We start from the raw sequence: 18,244 nt of genomic DNA, 5'->3' as shown, positions 1-18,244 counted from the left end.
AGGCTGCTGAGGGCTCAGAGGTGCGGTCACCGGAGGCAGCGGAGTCAGAGGGACCTAACCCCAGAGAGAGAGCGCAGCCTTCCCGGGGGGCTGTGTCACACCGAAGGGGGGCTGCTCTCGGGGGCCGCACGGAGCCGGCAGCCCAGGGCCTGGGTGACAGCCGCCCCTGCGAACATTTTGGTTGGTGAACATGGAGCAAATGCTTAATAATAAACATTGCTCTTAGCTGTAGAAACTGTACAAAATAATTTCCAGGGCTCAGCCGGCTGCTGTCTCTGCCCCTCCTCCCGCTGCTGCTTCCCTCCTCCGCCCCCAGGTTCCTGTTTTCCCTCTGCGGCTGGTCCCTGGGGGTGCTGCTGGGCGTTGGCGTCCATTTCCCTGGCTCTGCTGGACGGGCCCCGCTCGCGGTGTCTGTGCCCCTGGCTCTGGAGGGGCTGCTCCGTGCAGGGTGCTCCCTGAGGAACGGCTGGAGTGTGGGCCAGCCCCAGGCTGGGAGTTCACCCTGAGTCCCGGAGCTGGGCTGAGACCCCCTGCTGGTACCAATGCCCCCAGCATGACAGCCCCAGAGCCAGGCCCTGCCAGCGGGATCTCCATCCCCAAAACTGCTCCTGCCAATAACCAAGCCAGAGACGCGCTCTCCCTGAGTCTGCAGGCTCCTCCCCAGCGCCCAGGGTTATCGGGGTATGGGGGGAGCTGGCGCAAAGCAGCCCCCACCCCTGGGGGTTTCTGGCTTGAGACGCTGGGTTGGGACAGTGCAGCCGCAGTTCCATCCTGAGTGATGTTGTGTGGGGAGGCCCCAGCCACACCCTGCAGCTGCCAGTTCCACAGGTGAACCATGTACTGTGTCTGCCTGGGAGATGGGACAGGGCAGCCCAGCTGGGCTCCAAGCTCAGGGATCCGGGTGTGACGGGATCCCCCCGGGGTGCCACTTGGAACTGGGGTACCACTGAGCCCGCCTGACCCACCAGCCTGGGCTCCCTTTACCCTGTGCTGCTGTGACAGGCTCTCACACCCCCTCCAGCTCACAGCTGTAGGGACACACCCAACTGCAGCTTGTACACACGGATGCTGAGATCAGCTGAGGAGTTGCCCAGTACTCAAATACACACACCCCCTCTAGACAATAAACCCAAACTTGTACCGTCTTGTGCTGCTGTGACGGTGCTGCCTGTGGGAGCCGGCTGAGGTCACTCAATCAGGGTGAACTGCAAACAGAACGGGGCAGCAAAACCCCAAACGCTGGTGGATCTTCCAATACTGAGATTTCCCAACCAGCCCAAAACAGCCTCTGTATTACCTCACTGGTTACTCAGAAGTCCAAATAATTTAATTCCCTTAAAGTGCCCAGCCTCAGGCCTCCGTCCAGACACACGTCAGATATGATGATGATTCCTGAAAATCTGATCTCATCATATAAAAGAAAAGGTTCTTCCAACCCCAAAGGATCAGCCACACACCCAGGTTCAATTAAAACTTGATCTTACCCAAAATACACGCTATAGTCAATTGTTAACTAAACTAAAATTTATTAAAAAAGAAAAGAGTGTGTTGGTTAAAAGATCAATATACAGACAGACGTGAGTTCAATTTCTTGAGGTTCAGATACCCAGCAGAGATGGTGAGTTTGTAGTTGCCAAAAGTCCTTTTAGAAATAGTCCATAGGTTGTTGTTTTTCTCCATTTGAACAATTTATTAGTATGTCTGTTTTACAAGTTTTAGAACAAGAATCCCAGGATTTTGCCTCCAGTGTTTTCGCCTTGCTTCCCCATGGTCCATGCTGCCAGCGGAAGTTGTCAGCACTATGTACCCAACTGACGTGAAGGCAAAAGGTTGTTCTGCCACTTTCCCAGGTCCAGGTTATAGTCCAATGTCCATATTCAGGGTGACTCCAGTCAGTGACTGGGGATCTCAATCCTTGTGGCTTAGGGTTTCAGATGTTAAGTTCACTGAGAGACTACAAGTCATCTCCCAAGTATCTAGAGATGAGAATGCAGGGGATGGCAGGTAAACTCAAGAGATTCACTGCTCAGCTGTCCTGCTCTGCAGACTCCGCTACCCCGTCTTCCCTCTGAACCGGAGTCACAGACTGGTCACTCCCAGAATCAGCCTGGAGACCTTCCTGTCCCAACAACCTTGTCTCCCCAACAAGCTGGCCAAGCACAACCACTTGGTCATAGGGCTGTTTAAATTCCTTAACAGCTTTTACTCCATCTGAGACCTTCTCTAAGCTACCCACACTGGATCTTTCACAAGGAAAGTCAGTGGCTCCATTCACCACAGAAAATTTCTGGCTGTTAGGAACTGAAACTTCTGGGGTGAGAGCAGTCGGGTTTATTAGCTGTCTGGGACACGGCCCAGAACGGCTTGGTTGGCAAACAGAGAACACAATGTTACAGCAGGGTCCTGCTTGCTCAGCCCAGCGCCCTCTGATGAGTCTCCATCTTCCAGCAGCCCACACTTAACAACCCTGCCTGGCCCCTCCTCAGTCCTTTGTTCCCCAGCTCATCCAGCCGTCCATCCGGCTTCCTGCAGCTGCCTCCCTCTGGGCAGAATCGAACTCTTTAGTAACTAATATCTAAAGGTTTATTAATAGAGAAAAGAAGACAAGCCTTAAACATGGTTACTAGCTCATATGCATACAATAATGGCAATGTTCTTGGATCAGGGCTGTAGCAGTGATGGAATAGACGGCTGGCTTGTAAAGTCTCGTAGCCAATTTCCAAAAGATTGGATGGTCCTCAGTCCATAGTTCAAATGACCCTTGTAGCTGTAAATCCAGTCCAGAGAATCGGAGCAGGAAATGAAGACAAATTGGAGATGTCTCAGGGGTCTTTGATAGCCTCTGCCACGTGCTGGGAATGTTACTGTCCCAAACAAAGCCCACAGGCACAGTGTGTGGAAAATTACTGGCCCAAGATGGAGCCCAGGGTCACATGAGCACGTCACATGACCTTACACGCCTTGCTGACTCACAGCGGCAGCCATTACCCGGATTCTGGCTGAGGCGTCCACAGGAAGGCTCACCTGGCGGGACCAGCTCCCTCTATGGTTAGGGGAGTCTCCTTTAATGGGCCATCGAACTCGGATAGTCCACGCCTGGGCGGTGTTACCCCAGGAACAAACACAAGGGCTAAGGGCTTGTCTACACGTAGATTTTATAGCGCTCTAACTCGCTGGCTCAGTAGCAGGGGTGACTCTAGCTTTTCTGCCGCCCCAAACACGGCTGTCCGGCGGCTTTCAGCGGCACACCTGCGGGAGGTCTGCCGGTCCAGCGGCTTCGACGTACCCGCCGCCGAATTGTCGCCAAAGCCGCGGGACCACGGACCTCCCGCAGGCATGCTGCCGAAGGCTGCCTGACTGCCGCCCTCGCAGGGACCGGCAGGCCGCCCCCCACGGCTTGCCGCCCCAGGCATGCGCTTGAGGCGCTGGTGCCTGGAGCCGCCGCTGCTCAGGGGGGTGAAAAATCACCCCCCTGAGCGCAGCAAGTCTGAGCGCTTTAAAGCGCTAGTGTAGACAGGCTCCTGGCGCTCGGAGCGACTCCCCTCGTGGAGGTGGATTACCAGGCGCGCTGGGAGAGTTGTCTCGTGCACAACCCCACTCGCACATCACAGTGCTGCTGCGGGAGCACTCAGGTGGCAGCGCTTTGAACTCTCTCGTGTAGCCGTAGCCTGAGTCGACACTTAGCAGCTTAAAGCGCCTTAAAGGGACAGTGCGGTCGCGCTCTCTGGTGGTTTGTCTGCGTGGGTCTGGGCTGAGGTGAACACACTGACACACAACGCAGAGCACACAAAGGAGCCTCAGGCCCAGTCCCCTAAAGTTGTGTAAAAGGTCACAAAGAGGCTTCCCCTATCTGGAACAACCTCACACTGGGCCAGTGGACGGGGGCGGGGGGGTGGTACACATATAAGCAGGATAGCCATACTTAGCTATTCGCAACTTTTCCAGTGACACCGGACATGACGTACTTGGTACAAGTTCTCTTGCAGTTGTAACACAGTGGCCACACCAATGCTGTACACAGTCACATATCAATCACACAGCATCACAAGGGGTCAGTTTGTTCTCTCCTCTCCAAGCAGTTTGCAGCTGGCTCTCTCTCTCCCCAGCACCGGCCGTAGCGTGAGTGCAGGACAGTCAAAAAATGGCCATGTCTCCATCCAGAAGCGGGCCACCTGGAGGGAGGAACAGAACGGGAATGAGGCCCCTGCCTGGGGACCCTGTGAATACACCAGGCTCAGTCCCTGGGAGCTGACCCACCTCTGCTCCGCACGTTGCCCAGGCCCTGCCATCCACAGAACAGACCCTGCCCCGAGAGGGGGAGAAACCACCCCCTGACCTCACCCAGGTGGGGGCTGGGTTCTGGGGGGCCCCAGAGCTCGCTGTCTGCCCTGGGAATCCTGGGACATACTGAGCTCAGACCTGGCTGTAACTGCTCCACGCTGGGTATCGGGGAAACAGCCCCCCCAGCCTCTGAGCTGTTCGTTAGCTCTTCCCTCCCCAGGCCAGAGAACCAGGCTGCCAGCATGGTCAGGTGCTGTCCACCCTGGGCGCTGATGGTGAGGGAGTTTGGAGAGCGGAGATATGTCCCACGCTGGCTGGTAAAGGGGAGAGTTTAACGTGTCTCTCCAGGGAACTGACTCGGGCTCCGCTGGGAAAGGGGGCGGGTGGGGAGAGACAGAGCTGATCTCACACGAGATGCCCATGTCCCGGCTCTTGGCTTTCTCCGAGCTGAGGTGTGAAAACATTTAAATCCCACGCACCCAAACAAGGAAGCACCAGGACTGGGCCAGGAATCCCCCGGGGCTCGTAATGTGCTTGTAACGGCCGAGCCCAGGGGGACCTGCTGACAGGTGACTCTAGCTCTGCTACCCACCCTGACGAGGGGATCACCAGCTGGCCCTTAAATCCCAGGGAATCCTTCCCTCCTTGGGGTAAAGGGGCAACATCCCTGCCCCAGGCTGCTGTGGGCAATGCTGCACACACTGTATTTACGGCTGCACAAGGGGTTTCATTCTACACCTTTGCTAAAGTTCCTGTGAGGTTTGGCCCCCGAGGTGACTCGTGTAACGTCTGGGCAGGATCCCTGCAGCCGTTTGAGCCGGAGAGGAACGAACGAGAACAAACGACTCTCTGGCCCTGGTGTGAAAAGCTCCCAGCCCCACTGACTGGCGCAGGGCTGCCGCTGAAGGTGCTGACAATCTCCCCGCACTCCACCCGGAGAGCTGTGTGTACGGGGCGGGAGCAGGAGCTCACAGGCACAGCTTGGTGGTGTATTGGCAGGGAGATGAGTGTGCCGTTTGCAGTGTGTCTGTATCTGGCCGGGCACGTCTACACAGCGGCCGGGAGGGGTCATTCCCAGTGGGGACAGACAGACGGCCTGGTGCTAAAAACAGCCGCGTGGCCGCGGGAGCTCAGGCTAGCCACCGGAGTACAGCCCTGCCTGGCCCCTGGGGGCGCACTCGGCGCTAGCCTGGCCCCCCACCCCCCGCTGTGCCCACACGGCTATTGTCAGGCGGTAGCTGGAGCAGACTGAGTGCGTGTCTGTCGATCCGGGCTGAGCATGGCACGTCCCAGCGGCTGGGCACACCCCTTCCAGGCCCCAGGAGCTCCCCTGCGAGGTGCGAGTCTGTCACCGCCCCTGGAAACGTGTTGTGGGAGCATCAGGCGACGGCTCGGAGCTGCCCCAGAACTTGGCGCTTCCTGACTTTGTAGGGTTCATGCTGGGGAGGGGCAGGCGGGGGGGTGGGGGGGATCACGTGTAACCAGCCTTCCTGTCTTGTAAACAGGTTGTAGACTAGGCTGATCTTCATAACCTGAGTCCAGGAGGTTGGGGCCAGGTGACAACTTCTGACAGGGAAGCTAGGCAAAGGGGCAGGAGGAGTTGGGGTGTGTGGCTGCTGAAGGCAGGAAAAAGGGGTTTCAGTTTGGAGCTGGCTGGGGAGATGGGGGAGGCCCGGCACCGGGGTCTGGGCTCCCCACCCCCCAAGATGGTCTTGATGGAGGGGTCCTGTTTCCTGTACCTACAAGCTCTGGTTTAGACCGTGTTCCTGTCGACTAATAAACCTCTGTGTTACTGGCTGGCTGAGAGTCACGTCTGACTGAGAAGTGGGGGGTGCAGGACCTTCTGGCTCCCCCAGGACCCCGCCGGGGCGGACTCGCTGTGGGAAGCACACGGAGGGGCATATGCTGAATGCTCCCAGGAGAGACCCAGGAGGTGAAGCCGTGTGAGCTTCTTGCCCTGGAGACAGTCGGCTCCGAGGGAGAGGAGGCTCCCCAGAGTCCTGACTGGCTTTGTGGGGAGCAGTTCCAGAGCATCGCCCGGGGACGCCGTGACATCCACTACACCCCATATCCAACAGAACCCCCTTCCCCTCCCCCTGCATTCTGTGCCCCCTATGCCCCAAATCTCCTTGTCTCCCCATGGCACCCCAATCCACACATGCCCCTGCAGCCCTGCACCCCACAGCCTCCTGCTCCCGCTGCGCTGATCTGCCACCCCCACAGCCCCTTTCCCCCGGTCCGTGCCCTGCTCACCCGCCGGCACGCCGGGGATTGTGATGTGTGTCTGCTTCATGCCCCTCACGCCTTGGAACGTGCAGCTGAAAGTGTCGTCTTCGCACGGGGTCTGGATGGTGAGGACGGACGTGAGCCGCCACCTGCCCAGCCCGAGGTTGCGCCGCCACGTCACCACGTGGTGCTGCTCCGTCTTCGGCATCAGCGTGTTCAGCTCCCCGGGCTGCCCAGGCCCCAGCTCCTTCCCCTGGCGCTTGCTCCTCCAGGTCAGGCTGTCTGTGTCGCGGAGCCTCCCCTCCGCCTCGCAGAGCAGCGCTGTCACGCTGCCCTCCGGCCAACACTCCCAGACACGGATCGAGGACACTGCGGGGAGGTGAGCGCGTCAGGCTGGGTGGGGGCAGCTGTGGGGCTGGGGGAGAGGGGACGGTGTGGGGAAGAGGGAAGGGTGTGAGCCCATAGGGAGGAGGGCGTGGGGGAGGGGAGGTGGGGGGAAGGGCGTGAGCCCAGTGGGAGAAGGTCGTGGGGAAGGGGAGGCGGGGGAATGGTGTGAGCTGGAGGGAGTGGGTCATGGGGCAGGGGAAGGGCAGGAGCCCATAGGGAGGAGGGCGTGGGGAAGGGGAGGCGGGGGGAAGGGCGTGAGCCCATAGGGAGGAGGGAGTGGGGAAGGGGAGGCGGGGGAAGGGCATGAGGCGGAGGGAGGGGGTGGTGGGGGAGGGGAGCGCAGAGCATGAGGCTGGGGAGGGAGGAGGAACCCCTCGGGGACGGGGTCTGGGCCCACTTACTGCTGATGCGATAGCTCCAGTACCCGATGCACAGCAAGACCACGACCAGTAGGGGCACCATGGCCAGCCATAACCACATCCAGACCCGAGTTGGGCTTGGTTCGGGTCCTGCGAGGGAGAGGCACAGCGTTACTGCTCCGCTCCCAGCCCCACACCCAGAGCAGTTAAAGACCATCCAGGCTCCTGCCAGGGGCTGCGGCGTGACTCAGGTTCAGTGTCTGGAGCCCAGGACGATGCCCCAGAAGCACCAAAACCAGAGACAGACGAAGCAGGCTGCTCCCTCCAGCAATGGGCTCCACCCACCCACCTTGCCCTAGGCTGAGACAGACTCTGCTCACAGGTTCCCCGGCGCCCGCGGGAGCAGATGAAAGTGGAGGCTGGTCATCTGAACACAGTTGGGGGAGCAGGGAGGGACCAATGCCAGGGAAGGGGGCAGCACAAGCGGAGCGATGCTGAGGCCGGCTAGGCCTGGGGGGGTGTTAGACCATGTCACGGAGTCCCCGGGCGATGCTCTGGAACTGCTCCCCACAAAGCCAGTCAGGACTCTGGGGAGCCTCCTCTCCCTCGGAGCAGACTGTCTTCAGGGCAAGAAGCAACAGAGGGTCCTGTGGCACCTTTGAGACTAACAGAAGTATTGGGAGCATAAGCTTTCGTGGGTAAGAACATGAAGAAGTGAGGTTCTTACCCATGAAAGCTTATGCTCCCAATACTTCTGTTAGTCTCAAAGGTGCCACAGGACCCTCTGTTGCTTTTTACAGATTCAGACTAACACGGCTACCCCTCTGATACTTGACATCCAGGGCAAGAAGCTCACACGGCTTCACCTCCTGGGTCTCTCCTGGGAGCATTCAGCATATGCCCCTCCGTGCGCTTCCCACAGCGAGTCCGTCCCGGCGGGGTCCTGGGGAAGCCAAAGGGTCCTGCACCCCCACTTCACAGTCAGTCGTGACTCTCCGCCAGCCAGTAACACAGAAGGTTTATTAGTCGACAGGAACACAGCGTAGGGCAGAGCTTGTTAGCACAGAAATCAGTGACTTTCGGCCAAGTCCATCTTGGGGAGTCGTGGGCCAGATGGCCTGGACTTCCCCTCTTCCATTCCCCCCAAGCAAACTGCCCAGCTTCCAGCGACCCCACCCCCAACACTCCCATTGCTCCTCCTCCTCCTTCTTTGTCTCGCTTTCCGGACAGTCACCTGGTCGCATCCCCCTCCTGGGTCTCAGGTTAGGAAGGGCACCAGTCATAGCTGGCCCAGCCTCACCTGCCCCAGAGGTCTCAGCCAAAGTCACACACCCCTATTCCCACCACCGAGGTATTGGTGCAGCACACAGGGAAACTGAGGCACAAACCGTATTCATGCAAAATAGTAAAACTCGCATACAACTGTTAGGAAGGAGTTAAAATTCAGCCAGCAAAAAAAGACAGAATCTGCTAAAAAGCAAGGACATAGTTTCTGTCAATACCTAGTAACTTAGCTCAGCTTAATAGTAAAAAAGAACAACGCTGACCCTCCCTTCACAACCCACCGGATGTCTGTGAGCACTCATCCCTACCCCCCGCCTCCTTCTTCCGCAAAATACCCATACAAATTGAATGCAAATAAAATAACCTCTATATGTACGCACTGTTCTTATTTTTACCTTTGTTTGGGGTTCTGTCTTGACTTATAACGTCTGTCTCTGTATGTACAAATAAATGCAAATAAATTAATAAAAGAATGTATATAACTGGCCACTATGGCACCATATATTTGAAGCTGCTTGTCAGTCTTCCCAATACCACAAATAACCCCCCTTCAATATCATCTATGCTTACCTAATTCTTTAAAAAAAAAAAAATCTTTTTGCTTAACACAACGTAACAAGGGAAAATCCCCACTTCGTCAAAGACACTCCCCCACCCCAACCCCCCGCCCGTCACACTCACCTTTCCAGGTGACGCTCTGCGCCAGCGGGGTGGGCAGCGCCGGGTGCTGCACGCGGCAGGTGAAGGCGACCCGGGTGTCGGGCTCTGGGCGGTCGAGGATGTAGCTACTGCGGAGGGTGAAGGACCCGTCCGGTTCCCGTGTGGGGAGTGATTCCATGCTGTGCAGGATCCCCCTGTCCCGCAGCCATTCCACCGTGATGTTGGGGGGGTAGTAGCCACTCACCTGGACCTGCAGGGCGCCCAGCCCCGCCGGTGTCACCACCGTCTGCAGGGTCAGGGAGGGCCGGGCTGCCGGGTGGGAAGACAAGGTCAGGGTGCTGGGCTCCCTCCCCATGGGCTGGGGCCCCCAGAGGGGACCATCATAGATTCATAGACTCTAGGACTGGAAGGGACCTCGAGAGGTCATCGAGTCCAGTCCCCTGCCCTCATGGCAGGACCAAATACTGTCTAGACCATCCCTGATAGACATTTATCTAACCTACTCTTCAATATCTCCAGAGACGGAGATTCCACAACCTCCCTAGGCAATTTATTCCAGTGTTTAACCAGTTAGGAACTTTTTCCTAACGTCCAACTGTCACGGAGTGTGGGGGGACACACTGGAGGGGCCTGGTGTAATTCTCATCAAGGAATGGGAGGGATGTTGGGGCATCCATGGGAACGGGGGTAGATTCGAACTTCCCCAGGTCACTGGCTAAAGTGACCCCGCTCAGTTCGGTCTCGAAGGGGGGAAGAGATGTGACAAACTGGGACTGTTCTGACTGTGGTCTGTGAATGCTGACAGGGGAGTGTGGCTAGGATAGTCTGCATGGGGGGATGGGAGACTGACCAAGGGAGGATACCTGAGCATGTAACATGAGAACCCAGGAAGGGGTTAGAGGCCAGGTGACACCTTTGCCTGGGAGACAGAAAAAAGGCTGTGGGGGGGTTGCTGAAGGGGGAGTTTCAGGAGCTGGCTAGGGACTTGGCTGGGAGGCAGATGGGGCTCTGACCTCCCAAGGGGGCTGGGGCACCTGGGGACCCCAAGATGGACCTAACTGGGGGGTCCTGTTGTGTGTGCCTGCAAGACCTGTCTTGGACTGTGTTCCTGTCGTCTAAATAAACCTTCTGCTTTACTGGCCAGCTGAGAGTCATGGTGAATTGCAGGAAGCCGGGAGTACAGGGCCCTGAGTCCCCCACACTCGGTGACACCCTGCACACCCGGCCCCTCCAGTTTCATGCCCCCCCTTAGGTCGGGGTGCTTGATGGCACTCGTAGTTCGCATGTGGGAAGGTTTATGCGGCCCGTGCCCTTTTCCCACCCCAATACCCCTGGGGTTCCAACTGGGCTGGGGTCTTCTCCCAGCGCTCCAGTCTGGAGGTTGGTGCTTCGGGCTCTCTTGGTTCAGAGCCGCCCTTTTAACCTTGGCCACCCTCCGGAAAGGCTCCTCTATGCTGGGCAAGGGTCCTAAAGCCATTTTCCCCTTGTCCTGGGCCTTCCTCCCCCTCTGACAGGGGTCACAGGATTCGCAGTACTGTCGGACAGTAACAAAGACCCCAGGCCAGTAAAAGCTCCGTAGCAGCCTCTGCTGGGTACGCCAGGTTCCCTGGTGCCCTGAGAGGGGAATGTCATGGGCCCGGCACAGCAGCTGGCGGCGATACTTCTGGGGAACCACCAGCTGCCTCCTGATCCCCCCGACTCCATTTTCCCTGGGGGAGCCCATTCTCGGTACAGGAACCCCTTCTCCCACAGGAACCTTTTCCGGCCACCTCGTCCCATGGTCTGTACCGCATTGAGGTCAGCCAGGTCCCTTATCTTCTGCAAGGAGGGATCTTTCTGCAACTCGGCCTGGAACTCAGCAGCTGGGACAGGGATGGCCACCTGCTCTTTCTCGCCGGCTGGGTCTGAAGCTGCAGCCTCCCTGAGCTGTGTCCCTGGGTGTTCCCTCCCCACCAGGTTAGGGTCCTGCGCCTCGGGCAAGGCACCCTCCCCAAGGCCAGGGCACAGTGCCCCTCGCCAGCTCTGACTGTGGGTCACAACCAGGACACCCTGGGGGTTGCTTGGCCAGTCCTACAGGTCCCCCCCCATCAACACCTCAGTGGGCAAATACGGGTGTACCCCCACATCCTTGGGGCCTTCCTTGGCCCCCCACTTCAGGTGTACCCTCGCCACAAGCACCTTGAATGGGGTCCTACCCACCCCCGTCAGGGTCAGGTAGGTGACGGGCACCACCCGATCTGGGGCCACCACCTCGGGCTGGGCCAGTGTCACCTCTGCGCCCGTATCCCAGTATCCATTGACCTTCCTCCCATCCACCTCCAGGGGAACAAGGTACTCGCTCCGCAGGGACTGCCCCGTGCCCACCGTATAAACCAAAAACCCTGAGTCTGGGGCATCCAGCCCCCTAGAGGAGCTGTCCTGGAGCTCTCCTCCCTCCTTAGCAGGTGGTACTCTGCCAGCCCCCCTTCCCTGGGAATGCTGCCTCTCGCCCGGTTGGGTCTCTACCCAGTCAACCCTCTGTGGGTTGGGTCCACTCAGTCTGTCCCTGAGCCTGAAGCACTGGGCCCGTATGTGGCCCCTTTGGTCACAGTGATAGCAGCCCATGTCCCGTGGGTCCCCTTGAGCGGGTCGGATGGACCTGACGCTGGATGTTCCCCTTTGGTGGGCGTTCTCCATATTTCCCCGCTGGGAGGTCCCATGGTGACACTCTCTCTGCGTTGTGGTGGTCCTGTTCCTTTGGGACTCCTCCCTGTTATCCCCTGCCAGGCTGTTCACAAACTCGTCGGCCAGCTGGCCTGCGTGCTGCGGGTTCTCTGACTTTTGGTCCATCAACCATCACCTCAGGTCGGATGGGCACTGCTCATACACGTGCTCCAGTACGAATAGGTCAAGCAGGTCCTCCATAGTTTGGGCCCCAGCTGTCCACTTGCGGGCATACCCCTGCGTCCGGTTGGCCAGTTGTAGGTATGTGACCTCACGGGTTTTACGCTGACTCCGGAACCTTTTCCGGTACATCTCAGGGGTCAGCCCAAACTCGCGGAGCAGGGCCTTTTTGAACAGTTCGTAGTCCCCTGTCTCCACCCCTTTCAGTCGGCTGTACACCTCCCTGGCTGTGGGGTCCAGTGAGGGGATGAGAAACTGGAGCCTGTCTGCAGGGTCAACCTGGAGCAGCTCGCAGGTATTCTCAAAGGCCGTCAGGAAGGTATCCATGTCCTCCCCCTCCTTACGCTGGGCCAGGAAGCACTTATCAAAGCTCTTTGCAGTCTTGGGTCCCCCCTCGCTCACCACAGCCGGGGCCCCACTGCTCCTCAGCCTGGCCAGTTCTAGCTCATGCTGACGCTGTTTCTCCTTCTCTTCCCGCTCCGGCTTCAGTTCTTGCTTCCTTAACTCGAGCTCTTCCCGTCTCATCTCCCTGTCACATTCCAGCCGCATCTTCTCCCGGGACGGGGAGCTCCGCCAGGACGATCCCCTGCTGGCCGCCGGGGTCAGGGTGCCCTCAGTATTTGCTGGGCTTCCCCCAACCCCTCCCCTAGGTATAGGTAGACAGGGTCTCGGGATGTCCTCGGAAGCAGTCTGACCCCTCCCAGCCATGTCAGGCCCCAGGGCCCACGCTGCATCCGCCGGGTGGCTTCCCTCAGGGACAGGGCTCGGTTCATCCAAGCGATCCCTCTCCTCCAGCTGGGCAATGAGCTGTTCTTTGGTGAACCTCCCAATGCGCAGCCCCCTCTGCCTGCACAGCTCCACCAGGTCGCTCTTAAGGCATTTAGCGTCCATCCTCCTGCTGGCCACTCGCCGGCCTGTGCTCTCCGCTTTCCACCGTTCCAGGGGGACCCCTAGTGTGCCAGCCCTTCTTCAGGTCACACCCTCTCTGCCAGGGTCGAGCTGCAGACTCCTCCGCCCCGGAACCGCTCGCTGCGATCCCCCGGGGGACCCTGTTACTGCAACAGTCCTTCTCACTGGTCACACACTCCCAGGGGTTAATCGCCCCAGCCCCCTTGGGAGGTCAGAGCCCCGTCTGCCTCCCAGCCATATCACCAGCCAGCTCCTGAAAAACTCTTCCTTCAGCGACCCCTCCCACAGCCTTTGTTCAGTTTCCCGGGCAAAGGTGTCACCTGGCCTCTAACCCCTTCCTGGGTTCTCATGTTACATGCTCAGGTATTCTCCAGTCGGTCAGTCTCCCATCCCCCAATGCAGACTATCCTAGCCACACTCCCCTGTCAGCATTCACAGACCACAGTAAGAACAGTCCCAGTTCGTCACACCAACGGAAACCTCCCTTGCTGCAGGTTAAGGGGGGCTCTCTAGGTAAGAGCAGGGGAACAGACACCTGTGGGGTCCAGGCAGAAGGAAGGGGGCCCCCAGTGGCACGGGGGGCTCAGTGAGGGGGTGCTGCATGGGAATGGGGTGCTGTACAGGGAGGGGGAGCTACACTGGGGACAGGGCTCTGGCAGTGGAGTAGGCACTGCTGAGGGGAGGATGGGGGTGCTGTGGGGTGCAGTATGGGGCGCGGTGCTGTGGGGAGGATGAGGTGCAGCGGCGGGATGGGGCTCTGGTGGGGGATGGACACTGAGGGGTGCTGCAGAAGCGTGTATAGACGTGGGGGTGCTGTGGGGATGGAGTTCTGTGTGGGGAATGGGGTGCAATGGGGGGTGGGGCTCTGGCAGTGGGGGTGCTGCGGAGGTGTATATAGAAGTGGGGGTGCTGTGGGGGGATGGGGCTCTGGCAGCGGGGGGTGCTGTGGAGGTGTATATAGAAGTGGGGGTGCAGTGGGGGGGTGGGGCTCTGGCGGGGGATGGTCAGTTGGGGGTGCAGTGGGGGAATGGGGTGCAGTGGGGTGGGGCTCTGGCAGTGGGGGTGCTGCGGAGGTGTATATAGAAGTGGGGGTGCTGTGGGGGGAATGGGGTGCAGTGGGGGGGTGGGGCTCTGGCGGGGGATGGGCAGTTGGGGGTGCTGTGGGGGTGCTGTGGGGGGAATGGGGTGCAGTGGGGTGGGGTGGGGCTCTGGCAGTGGGGGGTGCGGTGGAGGTGCTGTGGGGTGACTCACACAACACGCTCAGCCGGAAGGGCTCCTGGATCGGCTCCCCCAGGGCGACGTGCTGCACGTGGCAGGAGTGGTTGGCGTCGTCGTCGGAGATGCTGGGCACGAGCTGGAGGGTGCTGGTCGTGCTGTACAGGCCGTCGGGGCCCAGCTGGGCGGGAGGCGTCTCGGAGCCCCCCAGGACCTGCTTGTCCCGCAGCCACGTGACGTTCACGCTCCCGGGGTAGAAGCCGCTCACGCTGCAGGTCACCGGGCTGTGCTTGCCGGCCCTCACCACGGTGCCGCTCACCGAGACACGGGGCGGGGCTGGGGGGGGAAGAGGAGGGGGGAGTCAATGGGGTCCAGACCCCCTCATCTGCCCCCAACCGCCCCACACCCCCCTCATCTGCCCCCCACCCCATCTGCCCCCCACCACCACATCCACCCCCAACCGCCCCCATCTGCCCCCACGGTGCTGTCCATGGAGACTTGGCTGGGCCATGGGGAAGGGGCAGCTGGGGAGGTGGCTTAGTGGGGCTGACCCCTCAATGCAGCTGGGACCCTCCCCTCCATTGATCGCCATGTGGGCAGGAGCTCCCAACACAGATCTATCCAGAGGAGCTGGGGCCACGGGGCGGCTCTGGACCCAACGCTGGAGCCACGGCCCCTCTGGCCTCTGCCCTGGGACCCTGCCCCCCAACCAGCCCTGCCCCCCCCCAGCCCATCCTGCAGTTACCTTCCACACGCAGCTCCACCTGCCGGCTCTCCCGGCTCGGGGAGTGGATGACCATGCAGGTGTAGAGCCCGGCGTCGGCGCCCCCCACCCGCGGGAGGAGCAGGGAGGCGTTGCCGACCCGCAGCCCCTCCAGGGACAGGCTGGCCCCGGCCCTGGGGTACGACGGGGTGCTATCGAACTCTGCCACCAGGCGGTCCCCCACCTTCCACTGCACCACCAGCAGCTCCATGTCCACGGTGCCCCCCACGGAGAAGTGACAGCCCAGGAGCAGGTCGGAGCCCGGCTGGGCCCGCACCGGGGAAGTGGGGACGGAGGCCACCAGGGCACCCCCTGCACAGACAGACAGACGGACGGGATTACTCGCCGCTCTGCGGGGCATGGGGGCAGGGGTGGGGCAGCCCGGGGGGAGACTCTACCCCCCCCCCCCGGGACTGACCCCCTCCAGCCCTCACCCGCCCGGTGCCCCCCAGCCTAAGCCTCCTGCCCCAGCCCCCCACCTGCCCCAGCACCATGGGAGCCCACATCCTCTCGGCAAGGGCCAGTCAGTGCTGGAGATGGGGGGAAGGGGGCTCCAGGCCGAGGCGTGGCAGCCTCGTGTCCCACGTGGGCCGGGCGCTGGGTTTCCGCGGGGGCAGGCGGCACTGAGCGTCAGGCAGAGGAAGCGACACGCTTCCTGTTTGCGCAGCTTGTGGTGGGGCCGTTACATGGTTCCCCGGCACCACCCCGGTCACTGCCCCAGCCCCCCACCCGCCCTGTGCCCCCAGCCTGCCCCACCTGCTCCCCACTCACTCCCTGTGTCCCCAGCCTGAACCCCCAGCCCCCCACCTGCCCCCTGTGCCCCCAGCCTGAGCCCCCTGCCCCAGCCCCTACTCGCCCTGTGACCCCCGCCTAAGCCCCTGGCTCCAGCCCCCCACCTGCCCCCTCTGTACCCACAGCCTGAGTCTCCTATTTCAAGCTCCCCTCAGGGGCCACCCTCCCCGCAACTGCTCCCATGCTGGGGTGGTGAGCAGGACCCCTGCCCTGTGTCTGACCCCCACGTCAGCGCCACACCCAACCCCCACCCCAAAGTCAACACCACCTGCCCGACCTGCCTTCCTACTAATCGGGCAACTCTCCGGGCTGACTTGGTCAGGGCTCCGTGCACCCCCCAGCAGCGTTAACCAATTCGGTGGCCATGACACCCCCCTTGCCAGCCCCACAGTGGTCGCCCCAGGGCCCTGGCGTCAGCTCTGAGCTGGTCCCTGTGGGGGGCGGGGGGGTGTTGAAATTTAGCCCCAGAACCCCAGGGCAGGTTGTGGGCGATGGGTGCGATGGGGCTGGGGGGCAGGAGCAGCCTAGAGGGAGCGCGACCTGGGTTTGTAGTGGGGGCTGGCCATGGGGTGTGTCAGTGTGGGAGAGAACCCAGGAGTCCTAGCTCCCAGCCCCTCTGCTCTAACCACCAGCCCCCCCTCCCCTCCCAGAGCCAGAGAGAACCCAGGAGTCCTGGCTCCCAGTCCCTCTGCTCTAACCCACCAGCCCCCCCTCCCCGAGCCAGAGAGAACCCAGGAGTCCTGGCTCCCAGCCCCCCCTGCTCTAACCCACCAGCCCCCCCTCCCCTCCCAGAGCCAGAGAGAACCCAGGAGTCCTGGCTCCCAGTCCCTCTGCTCTAACCCACCAGCCCCCCCTCCCCGAGCCAGAGAGAACCCAGGAGTCCTGGCTCCCAGCCCCCCCTGCTCTAACCACCAGCCCCCCCTCCCCGAGCCAGAGAGAACCCAGGAGTCCTGGCTCCCAGCCCCCCCTGCTCTAACCCACCAGCCCCCCCTCCCCTCCCAGAGCCGGGGAGAGAACCCAGGAGTCCTGGCTCCCAGTCCCCCCTTTCACCCACCAGCCCCTCCGGCTCGGAGACCCCCCCAGGCCCGGCGGGACCCTGCGCCCAGCCCGGACCCCCATCCCGCCAAGGCACCGCCCGGGCTGGCCCCGGGGCCGGGTTTCCTGCCCACGCCGCCCCCCTGGGGCAGGGTCTGGGGCCGGGGAGCAGGGGGCGGCCCCGGCGGCTACTCACGGGCCCCGCTCGCCAGCAGCAGCAGCAGGAGGCCGGGCGCCACGGCGAGGGGCATCGTGCGGTGCGCTGCAGGGCGGTGTGGGGCGGCCCCAGCCCCCGTGACTTTCGCTGCTGCAGCGGGCAGGGGAGGGGAGGGGCCGGCCTGGCTGGGCGGGCGAGATAAGGGCAGGATACGGGGCTGGGCGGGACCCACCGCTCGGGGCTCCGAGCGCCACCGACCCACCGCCCCAGCGCGCAGAGACCCGGGCAGGGACCCGGGGGCGGACCCGTCGGGGGAGCGGGATTGCCTGGGGGGGTGGAGCAATGGGGGGTGCGCTGGGGGGATCCCAGCGGGAAGGTCCGGGACCCCTGGGGCTGGGGAGGGGGAGATCGGAGGATCCCTCCGGGGGAGCCCCAGGCTGGGAGCTGGGGGACCCGCCCCCCATTACCGGTGGGTAGGACAGCTCCCCCCGTCACCTGTGTGTTTCAGGCTGGAGGTCGCTGTCCAGCTCCCTATGGGGTCTCTTGGCCCAGCGAGTTTCTCTCTGCTCTGGGGTCTGGCTCGGTTCAGGCCCGGCCCGGAGGCGGGTGATGGGTCAGCGCTGGCCGGGTCCCGGCTCCTAGGGGCTCTGAGCTCGGCCCATCGGGTGGTGGCGTCGGTTCTGGCGGTGCCCCCGCCCCACCTAGAAACCTGCCCAGGTGGGGTTGGTTCAGGGGCCCGGGGGTGTCAGAGCCAGGAGCTGCCCCGGTTCCCCTGGCCGGCCGCGCACCCCTCATCAGAGAGGGACAGAAAATGCCGCACGCTTCTCACAGGGAATTAATTTTTAAAAAATTTCCTGCAAACTTTTCCTGGCTTTTCATCCCACAGCGGGAACCTGCCCTGCTTCGGGAGTTTCTTCTGTTCTCAGAAATCAACGTTTTTTTAATTGAAAACAGGAAGTTTGACCATTTTTAAAATGATAAACTGGAATATTTAAATTTGGTGAAAAATTGTCATTTTGGTGAAGAAGCCGCTACAAAAAACTGTCGCCCAGTTCTGAGCAGGCCCCGGGCCCCGGGTCCAGCCCGAACTCCGCTGCTAGTGAGAGAACGGTAACAGATACAGGAGAAGACGGAGAAGCCCTGTTTGTTTTGCTTTCCAGCAGCTGCACCCCGGTCCCTGGGGGGGGGGAGGGGTGCATTACATCCACACAGCTCACCCGCACACCTGGTTTGCTGCTATTTTTATTATTTGTTCTTTGCCTCACGGTGGCGCCCCAGGACCCCCAGCCGGGA

At 61.2% G+C, this 18,244-nt stretch overlaps 1 protein-coding gene across 1 annotated transcript; it reads right to left on the bottom strand.

The window, feature by feature from the left end:
• Positions 1-1,506: 1,506 nt before the first annotated feature.
• LOC128829627 (tyrosine-protein phosphatase non-receptor type substrate 1-like) lies at positions 1,507-17,155 on the bottom strand. Its single transcript, XM_054015105.1, has 8 exons — positions 16,991-17,155; positions 14,950-15,279; positions 14,241-14,540; positions 9,219-9,506; positions 8,933-8,971; positions 7,296-7,403; positions 6,535-6,876; positions 1,507-4,172 (listed from the first exon to the last, which is right to left on the bottom strand). Exons 1-8 carry the CDS (start codon positions 17,043-17,045, stop codon positions 4,135-4,137), a joined length of 1,500 nt encoding a protein of 499 aa, XP_053871080.1. The 5' UTR covers positions 17,046-17,155; the 3' UTR covers positions 1,507-4,134.
• Positions 17,156-18,244: the final 1,089 nt, after the last annotated feature.

The sequence above is a fragment of the Malaclemys terrapin genome, unplaced genomic scaffold (assembly GCF_027887155.1).
Source record: "Malaclemys terrapin pileata isolate rMalTer1 unplaced genomic scaffold, rMalTer1.hap1 H_1, whole genome shotgun sequence".
NCBI lineage: Eukaryota > Metazoa > Chordata > Testudines > Emydidae > Malaclemys > Malaclemys terrapin.
This window is presented reverse-complemented; position numbering and strand designations above follow the sequence as displayed.